The sequence below is a fragment of the Takifugu flavidus genome, unplaced genomic scaffold (assembly GCF_003711565.1).
Source record: "Takifugu flavidus isolate HTHZ2018 unplaced genomic scaffold, ASM371156v2 ctg480, whole genome shotgun sequence".
Classification (NCBI taxonomy): Eukaryota; Metazoa; Chordata; class Actinopteri; order Tetraodontiformes; family Tetraodontidae; genus Takifugu; species Takifugu flavidus.
In genome coordinates, this window is record NW_026622096.1 from 1 (window position 1) to 10469 (window position 10469).

Sequence of the window (10469 nt, forward strand, 5' to 3'; positions counted from 1 at the left end):
GAGCACAAGTCCGGCGTCCTGGACGAGGCCACCATAGCCACGGTGTTGAAGGATGTGCTGGAAGGACTGGAGTACCTCCACAAGAACGGACAGATCCACAGGTAACAGCTCGTTGGTTCCAAGCCGCAGTAAAATAAAAGAATTATGCTTCTCTATTTTTGGTACGGCTCCCGTCTGACTCGGCAGAGAGTGCAATTCATTTATGTTTTAAGTGCACGGCTGAATCCAAAGTTCACTGCACACAAGTGACGGGTCGTCTTCATCGTGTTAGCTGACTTTACTGATGAAATGGCATTTTCACTTCCTAAAGGTCAGGGGTGTCACTCAGCATCTGCATAGAGATGAGACGGTGCACGTCTGAATTTGCTTTCCAGCGAGGCCTCTGAGATTCCTGCTCCGTTTTGAAGCTCCTGCTTTTGCATGATGGAACAATATTGAAATATGTCAGGAGCTGTGAGTCTGAATGTGTTTCTAAACCACTTCAGAGGATCCCGACATCAGAAAGTATCACGCACTCAAACGCTTCTGTCCACCCCGACGCGATTCTCCACTTCACGCTGTTGTTTTTACCAAGATCACCAGGCCAGAGGAAGCAACGCAGCCCCCTCATATGATCTCCTGTCACTTGATCTCAGTTAGAGGCAGATGGAAACAAACTAGAACACATTTCGCAATAATCTGAAGCAATGAGGGCTAAAATAAAAAATGCTAAGTGACTAAATGGGCATTTAGTTAGCTTGTTTGCCAACAGAGGTTAGCTCACACTACACAGCTGTTACCAGTGTGAGCAGTTCAAGGGTGATTTTACTCATCTGAAGCCTCTCACACTAGCATATAATCTGGGGAAAGCTCCAGTACCGACAGCGGAGGAGCTTTCTGGTCGCGGGGGGAGTGAATCGGAGGGTAAAACTGGCCCAAAACGGCTGAGTCAGGCTTCCACCGTGCTGGAGACATTACAATCAACCCAGTCAGCTTGCTGTTTTTCCAAGCCGTTGCACAACTCATGTTTTATTTTTAACATTTCTCAACTTTTCTTCTTCCACTGACAGGATATAAAGTTCCTTTCCAGCTGTTTGCTGAGGTACAAGTGTGCAAGTTCCCTCCCGTTGTAAGATGAATCATATGAGCCCGGACCCTCAGGGCGCGGGATGATGGGGGGGGTCAAAGGGTGCGGCTTGACGAGCAGCGAGCGCGTCACATGATGGGCTCTCTCCATCCCAGGAACGCAGAAAAGCAATTAGAGCCTCTCGGCTCAGGTTGGAGTCCCAACCTGACATTTACCAGGAGACAGCGAACTTTTCCACCTCGGCGTTCACACCGGGCTTTAAACTATCATACTCGCCCTCGAAGGGGGTTCAGAAGATCATTCATCCAGAAGATCGGCCTGCGGGGTTGTTCAAGACCCCTCACACGCCCACAATCGCTCCAGATTTCAAATAGTTGTGTTGCTGTTTCCCCAGAAACAAGCTTTTAAAACCCACCTGGAAAAACCAGAAAAGAATGAAATGTGTCAGTTTGGGGAAAGCCATCGGCGTAGCGAGGCAGGAGGAGGTCTGGTGGTCACAGAAAGGCGTTTCATAAACTGTTTTACAGCCGTGTTAGGGTTCCTGTGGCCCTGGCACCAGGATGTGATGTCACAGGAGGTTACCCAGCGTAGCTGCAAGAAGGAATGACTTCCAGATGAGGGGGATGAATCTTATTCAGGGTTAAAATGGCGCCGTTCCCACCTGACTGCTAGCCGTCTATCATTTCAGCCAGTTGCCACGGCGCTTCATTTCCTCGCTCGTTGGCGTCGAGCTGCGACAGCGGCAGTTGCAGAACCGTCTGGGCGAGCAGCAGGAGCCGCACCGGAAACTGCTGCGCGGCTGCTTCTCCCTGCGCCGCTGCGCTTCTTTTGAACTTGCGTGGTGCATCGTATCCCGCCTCCTCCCCTCCCCTTCCTCTCCCGTGAATGTTAATCACTGTCTGCATCCCTCCCCCTCCCCCTTCTCCCTTCTGAGCTTTAAAACCTGCTGCAGTGAATCACAGCCTCCCCAGCTTTTGAATGAACACAGGAGAGGCCGCGGAGTTCTTGGTGAACGGGATGTCTTTGAAGAGCAGTGCGTGAAGAACTTATGTCTGAAATCTTTGCCTCAGGCTAAGCGTGGCATTATTAGCACTGATTAGCAGCTTTAGCGTTCGTATGTGCTCGCCTAGCTTGAGCGTGGAAAACACAAAGGCAACATTGTTTAGTTTTTCCACTATGCCAGTTTAAAATTGATCCTCTTCACTAAACGGATGATTGTTGACAGATCTGGATGCTTCCAGTCAGTCTTTCCGGGGCGTCACAGTACAGCGCCGCTGCCGTTGGCACCTTAAGCAACACCTCAAATCAGCAGAGTAATAATAGTGCAGGAAGTGGAGGTGGAGGATGTTCCCCATCATGTCTGATAATCAAGATGATACTTTGACCTGATATCATTAGGCTGAGGAGCCGTAAATCCCCCATGGGGCAGCAGGAACTGTACATTTATTATCCACCACTCCCTTTAAACTGTCTTAAACCGTGTCCTCCGCCTGCCATCATACTCATCCCTCCCGCATCTCGAAGGAGTTACTGCAGTTACTTTGTCCTCCCGGAGATATCTCCATCCCCTCTCTGCAAGTGGTTCCAATATGTCGCACATGCTGCATTCCTCCGTCTGCGGCTGACTGGCTGCCACTCCCTGCCCCTGTCGCTACCAGATCTGTTATCTGTATGGTATTTTAGTGGCGTTCTCCACAAAACAGGCCTCTCCACTCCGGTTTGTACTCGTATTTTAAACTGTGACCTGCAAACGCTGGAATCCCTTTGGCACGCGCGCAACGCTAAAAGTTTTTTTTTTTCTAGATTACTCTCAAGACTCAATCCAAAGCTTGTGTGTGAATGACAAAGGATTTAACGCTGACTCCACCTCTGTTATTCTATTGGCGCCGTAGCTTCAGAGGGCCTGAATTTGTAAAATAGTTGGTTCATTCTGAATGCAAACCTGTTTGAAAACTTGTTTGTTATATTCTACAAAGCAAAGTTTTGTTTCCTCATGCATACATTTATTTTTAATTGATCAGGCAGCGTCATTACCTTTATTCTATGACTAAGTTTTTGCTGCAGTGACTAAACATCTTTTTATATACGTTTTAAACAGTTTTACTCCAGCTCCCCCTCCCGGTTGCACAGCGAATTACAACCTTGAGTATATTTTTTGAAGGTATTTTCATTATTTCCCGTCAGTATGGTGAAAACATTTGCTTCCCAGTAGTCAGTAAAATCTTCAGGGCAGTGTTTGATATACTGCCACTGCTGTAGACACTCAGAAAATCTGACCCTGACATCAAAAGTCAGAGGTGAAAACACTTAATTCATCATCACAAAGCAGCATAAAATTGTCTTTGCATTTTCTCCCTCGACTGGACCGACACAGTCGACGTTCATGCTCTGTGCTACCCTTGCATTTTATTCCCTTACCTTTTCTTCAACCCTTAGTCTGTTGCTATAGCAACTCCGTCTGGGGAGCAACTCCGACGGTCGTATAGAGTGTGTGTGTGTGTGTGTGTGTGTGTGTGTGTGTGTGTGTGTGTGTGTGTGTGTGTGTGTGTGTAAAATTTTATGAATGCACACAAATGCAGATAGGCTGCTGGACAGATGTCCCAGCTGAATCATCTTATCAGCACCAGGGGAGGAACAAATTAACTGGTGTGTGTGTGTGTGTGTGTGTGTGTGTGGGTGTGGGTGTGGGTGTGGTGTGTGTGCGCTCATACTGTTAATAAAGTAGTAACTACAAAGCCCTGGAATGGTAAAAGGAGAAATATTTGGGTTGATGTGCCCTCTCGTGTCTTACAGGGATCTAAAGGCGGGAAATATTCTGCTTGGAGACGATGGCTCAGTGCAGATCGCAGGTATGGGGCCTGTGGGTTATCTCACTGGTCGACTCCTAGTTTCTCTCGATCAATTGTCCCATTCTCAGCAAAAAGTATCATTTAGGTCACGTGCACTGTAATCGAATCCTTTTCCGTCTTGTTTCTCTTGGCAGACTTTGGCGTCAGTGCCTTTCTAGCCACAGGTGGCGACATGACGCGGAATAAAGTGCGTAAAACATTCGTGGGAACACCGTGCTGGATGGCCCCAGAGGTCATGGAGCAGGTTTGTTTACACGCAACAAGAAAGTGATGATTCGGCACTCAGTCATGCTAGAACCACAAGATTAGTTACTCAGTTTAACCACCTGGGAATAATTGATTGAACTGTGCGTCTGCAGGTGAGGGGTTACGATTTCAAGGTGGATATTTGGAGTTTTGGGATCACGGCCATCGAGCTCGCTACGGGAGCGGCACCTTATCACAAATACCCACCCATGAAGGTCGGGACACCGGAAACGGGCGGAGACGCAGCATAAAAGCAAAGTCAGTTTCTCGAAACACGGTTGATCTCTTCTCTCCCGTTGCATCGACAGGTCTTGATGCTGACGCTGCAGAATGACCCCCCGGTGTTGGAGACCGGGATCGCAGACAAGGAGATGGTGAAGAAATACGGCAAATCCTTCAGGAAGATGATCGCCCTGTGTCTCCAGAAGGACCCGGAGAAGAGGTGCCCGCTCTGTTGCTGTGGTTCGCCGCAAAGCGTTTTCATTTAAATCTCCGACGGTTGTAAATGCCGAGCTTATTTTTGTCCGTGTTCCTTTTCTAGGCCAACATCTTCAGAGTTGTTGAAGCACAAGTTCTTCCAGAAGGCAAAGGTGGGTGCTTGACCTCCCTCGGGGGGGTTGGAGTGAATCGGGTTTCCCATGAATCGCTGCCCTGAGATGTGAGCCTGCTGAAGCAATTTAATTAGCTCTCTTTTCATATTCGCTTGCAAACAAAGGTGTTTTACTAGTTCTCTTTTTAATGGCATTTGGAAATGATGATTATGGTGGAAAAGTCAAACTCAGGTTGGTCAAACTGTAAAAATAACCCAATAAAGCTTCTGTCCAGGCTATTGTAGCGCTCTGTTGGTCGTTGACGGAGCGGAGCCGCTCCCGACAAAGGCAGGGATAATGTTCTAATTCCAGCTCTGACAACTGGAACAACAAAGTGCTGGTTCAGCAGGATGCGATGCCCGAATCCAACCTGGACATGACCGCTAACGGACACAGGGGGCTGCAGTCCTCCTTGCGAACACCAGGGGCAGCATCTGCAAATGTTTGGAATGCTGAGCCTCTTTTTTTCTCTTCTGTGGCAGACCCATGAGTATTTACTTGAGAAGCTGCTTCATAGAGCACCCACAATAACGGAGAGGTCAAAGAGGGTAAGGCAACAGGGATTGAGATCCACTTCTGAGATTTGGGATGAGCTGATTGGTCAATTTGCTTGTCTTCAGGTGCGTCGAGTACCAGGCTCCAGCGGTCGGCTGCATAAAACAGAGGACGGCGAGTGGGAGTGGAGCGACGATGAACTGGATGAAGAAAGCGAGGAGGGTAAAGCAGCCGTTGCTGCTTTGAGGGTGAGATGAAGACGCTTATCTCCTCCCTGCTCACATTGTAGTCCACACCTGGTCTTTTAATGGCCGTACGATGCCCAAACTGTCATTCTCATGTCTGCATGTTTGTCCACTGTCTCTGCACTGAGTCTCTTCCATGTTTATGTTCTGTCTGATGGCCAAGGAGCAGCAGGTGAAGCCTGTTAATGCCACCAGGCGACAAGTGCGCTTCTCCTACCCCCTCGAGCTGCCTGCGTCCAGGGTTGTTCATTTGTACCCACAATACCGATGGTGTTCCCCTAACAAGGAAGGGCTCTCTACATTAGGGAAGGGTGGGCTTGGGTGTCTGGGGAAGAGAAAAGTGGATACTACAAAGTGAGAAATCGACTTCAACTTATAGTCACTTTGCATTAGGAACAAGGACATTGAGATTTCTCGGGGGTTTTAACGGGGTTATGCAATCATTTTCTCTGGGGAAAACACCACAGCCCAGTATAATTCCATCCATCATGCAGGGGTTCTTTACAATAAAGCCTTCTTTCACACATGTTCTCTGGAGAATCAGATCAGGAGGTTCTGCCGCCTGCGACAAACACGCAAAACAGACCTCAGACATCTTAGCGATAGGCGACATTTTACACAGATCTTAAGCGTTGATGTGGGAGTCCCCTTTCCTGGAAGCCATCTGTATTTCCATTTCTCTCGTAAACATTTTTTACATTTAACATATTTGTATTTATATGGAAACTGATCAAGTCACGTTTAATCACTGCACATCAAATGACTCATCGGCTCATAAATCATTTGCATACTGAGAACTAATCACACGTGGGATTAAAATCATTATCTGCTGCTTTGATGCTGCTGGGCTGGACACGTGCTGACAAACTGAGCTCTTCAAGTCCAACTCCTCCACCCAGAAGGCGTTATTGGAGTCTTATTTGGCAGCAGGCCCTGGCTGAACGTCTGTAATATCCAAAAATATTTAATCCGCGTCTGAATTGGATGAACTCTCGAAGCAGCCAGACTCGCTGCTCGCTTTGGTTAATTCACCTCAGTTTGTCTGCTTGTGTGAGCGGACTGTGTGTTTTATTAATGGAGGTTTTGTCCAAGCTTGCTATTCATGTGTGTACATGGATTTTGACTAATATTAACAGGCTTTTTGGGGGGTTTGTGCTGCTTTTTCAATCACTTTAAACTCTTTTTACAACCTAATTTCTTGTCTGGAGTCTTTCTAATCTTTAAATTAGTGATTGTGCGTGGAAATCATCGGGATGTAAGACATTTACAGTATTTCATCATTTTGTCAGACTAGTCTTGCTTGATTCAACATTCCAACAGCTCAGAGCTGTTTTTGACTTTTCTCCAGTACCTGTAACACTTACCCACAATTCCCCAGGTGTATGATTAGAGATACACTAGTCACCTTTTTTATGTGGCTGTAATCACAAGAAATCCCAGGGACGTGTAATTTTTGGAAACTAAATGAGCGTGCGTTAATCCGTTTGCTGCTCCAGCTTCTCTGTCTTCTCCCCCCGTGAGCCCTTCTTGCTTTGCTCAGACCACCTCGCTGACAGTCTGTTTCTGACCTGTTGTCTGCTTGTCCTCAGTCTCCGAGGGTGAAGGAGGGCTCCCAGAATTCAGAGGTGAGTTTGTGCGACCTTTACCCGCCCGGTTCTGCTGTGTTCGCATTAAATGTAGAGCCGAATCGATCCAATCATCATCTTCGGCAGGTTTTCCAGACCCCTGATCTCCTCGGCAGTCAGTTGCAGCCGGTGGCTGCGCGGCAGCCGGAGCTGCCTCAGGCTCCGCTGCAGCCCACGCCGGTCAACACACACGCCCCTCCCCAGGCTGTGTCTCCCACATCGGTCAGTCGGCTCCATCCTCCACTTTTTTTTACCCACCGTTTCCTTTACAGAAGCCCTGTTAAATTAAACTTTCTTCTTCTGTGTGACTGCAGGCGGCACCAGGAGACACCAAGGGCCCCATTAGTTTGGTACTGAGGTTAAGGTAGGTGAACTGGCAAAAGATGCAACCTGGCAGGTGATGTGTGAAGTTTTGCTGCAACAGATTCTTTCCTCATTTGTTTATTTTTTATTTTCTCCTTTTTTAAATCATAGAAATTCAAAAAAGGAGCTCAACGACATTCGCTTTGAATTTATGCCGAGGAGAGGTGAGTTGAAATGATCCGCTTTGGTCGGCAGGCTAACTGGTCAAAATGGTAACGGTGGTTTGTCTTTGACCGTCAGACACAGCAGAGGGGGTGTCGCAGGAGCTGGTGTCTGCAGGCCTGGTGGACGGGAGGGATCTAGTAATAGGTGGGACCTTTTTAAAATCACAAGCAACGCATATTTTCTTAGTTTGGCTTTTGTTGTGTTACATTTTCTGTTTTTTAAAAAAAATCTTTTTTCAGTTGCTGCAAATTTGCGGAAAATAGTTGACGAGCCTCACGCCAATAAAAACGTCACTTTCAAGCTGGTGAGTGTTTCAGATTCTTGGTTTTCGTTACAGGAACATCATGTGATTGAAGATCAAGTGTTAAAAAAAAGGTGGGGGGGCGATGTTTGAAGACTTAGTTTATTTCTGCTGATTGCCTTAAAACTGCTGTTACAGGTATCACAAATTTAGGGGTTTAACCAATAAAGTGCCCTCCTCTTTTGAAAGGACGCACATTCAAGCCCTCAACATCCAGTAAAACCATTTTTCTTTACTTTCCTCTATTTTCACAGGCTTCTGGAATGGAGGGATCCGAAATACCAGACGATGTCAAACTGATGGGTTTTGCTCAGCTCAGCATTAGTTAACTCTTCTACCTGGGACCATGACTTGCCTAAAAATGTGAAAATATATATAAAAAAAAAAATAGTTCAATGCATTGTTTTTTGTTTTTTTAATTCTATGGCTGTAAAGAAACCACTACTGCCAAAAAAAAACAGTACCGTGTCACCCATAGGTCCACGCAACTGCTCACCTGCAGCGGCTTAAGTATCAAACTAAGTATCACTCTGAAGTTTACAGTGTTCGTTTAGAAGGATGCACCTAAGTCCGTTCAACCGTTTCCATCCCTTCTTTTTTTTGCCTCTCGCTAACACGTGATGCATTTGCACAATCTGACTTAATGCCCCTGAATCTCAGTGTGTAACAATGCCTTACAGTCATCAGAACTACTGAATGCACTTTTTTTTCCTTTGGGGGGGGTCTCCAATTACCACGAAGCATTTTGGGCTCTGAAATGTAAAAGCTGTGGTTTCAGTGGCTGAGTTGAACTTTTTACCTGGATCATCAGGGTGTGGAATACAAAGGTGGCCAGATTCAAATATTTTGGTTGGTGTCAGTGAGTCTGCTGAACTTTTTAAGAAGAAATGCCTGAAGGAGACTGACTTTAGGTTCTCATCTCAATACTGTGACTCTGAAAAAGAGACATTTTCCCTTTGTTTTCATTCATTTTTTTATGCTCATTGGAGGTTGTTTGCCATCCTGGCGGCCTTATGAAGGATGTACGATGTAGCTCAGTTGTGTGAATCTCGAAGGAAATTTGGTTCTTTTCACAGCATTTCTCCAAAGCAAAAATATTAAAAACACACTTATTATGTTTAAGTTTTGACTTTCCATGATACTAATTGGCACTTTTCACATCAGGGCTGTAACACAATTACAGGCTGCATCCCCCCTTAAAAATGACATTTTGACACTTATTAGGATTCAGATGAAATTAAAAGGCTTTTCAGCAGCTGAAGCCACACGTGTTGTCTGTGTAGTTTGTTTGGGAGCAGTTTCTTTAACAAAAAAGGACTTAAGTGCATTTTGTTGTGGATGAAACCAAGTACTTGATTTAAACTAGTATGTAAATAATGGCATTTAGGTTTTTATACCTGATGTTTCACCTTTTGCCTCTTTTTCTGCATGAAATTTCCCTGCCCCCCCACCCCCCTTATTTGAAAATCGATATGTGTACAGCCTGATACAGCCTGATTTTCTGCCCATCTATCTGACTCAAACGTTAAGCAGATCAAAAGCCTGTCATACACACTTTTTTGTTTTTTATTTTTAAACGCTGACAATTTTTACATCCTGCAGTTTTGAAAAGGACTGACAGCTTCAGGCAGCACTTGTGTAAATCAGAAATGCCAGCAAGGTTTTACCGCTCAGACCGGTGATGAAGATCCTAACCATCGAGGTGCCATATTTAATAAAACTGAATTCTGTTGCTTGTTTAGAAAATATTGGCAAGATCTTTGTATTTTGACTCTAAAAATGTCAAATTTTAATCTAGCCTTAATTTGAGGGAAAAAAACAAGACAAAAAAACAATGACCAAGTGTAATTTTTTGGTTGATTTTCAGTGTCTTTTATTTGCAGTCCTTGTTGCATTTGAAGAAATGTAAAATAAAGATATACGGGAGCCCTGTGTTCTACTCAAAGATCTGCAACAGATCCAGGCTGCTGCAGCCTCCAGTGCCATTCTTCTTCTTTACTCAGCAGTGAACAAGGACTGTGTGTGTGTGTGTGTGTGTGCCCATGTGTGTCTGATCCGTGCTTCCAACAGTATTTCTCAGCCTTCCTCCAACATAAACACAAACAACAGCCTGTTCAGGCAGAAACTTATCAGGATTGTCCCATCATTTGAATTTCCAACCTGGTTTCTTTTCTCCCCACTGCTGTTTTGATCATTTCTAAGTTCAAAGCATGTTTGTCTTGATTATTTTGATGAATAAAGAATGAGAATATCAGCCAGCTTTGACACTATTTAATGCCATTGTCGCATTATTTTATGTAGGTTTTTATTGTAACAGGCAAACAGATGATTGCCTTTAAGTGTTACTGTTGCATTGAGTGAAACAGCATCTATCTTCAGTGTGAGACACAGTATGTGTTGATAGGGAGTCACTTTTCCTGCAGTGACGACATTAACGTAAAAGTCCAGCATGGAGGATCTGGCGACATCTAGTGGAGAGTAAAATATTTAATAAAATATCTTTTTAAACAAACCAATAATTTTA

The 10469-nt window shown here is 45.3% G+C and overlaps 1 protein-coding gene across 1 annotated transcript; it reads left to right on the forward strand.

The window, feature by feature from the left end:
* Positions 1-3: 3 nt before the first annotated feature.
* LOC130520703 (serine/threonine-protein kinase OSR1-like) lies at positions 4-10215 on the forward strand (the record flags this gene model as incomplete). Its single annotated transcript, XM_057024411.1, has 16 exons — positions 4-101; positions 3860-3915; positions 4050-4159; positions 4275-4376; positions 4470-4603; positions 4703-4751; positions 5234-5299; positions 5372-5494; positions 5655-5732; positions 7081-7116; positions 7204-7338; positions 7431-7480; positions 7591-7643; positions 7720-7788; positions 7884-7948; positions 8200-10215. Coding segments are annotated over 16 exons (1299 nt in total), but the record flags the coding sequence as incomplete, so codon positions are not given.
* Positions 10216-10469: the final 254 nt, after the last annotated feature.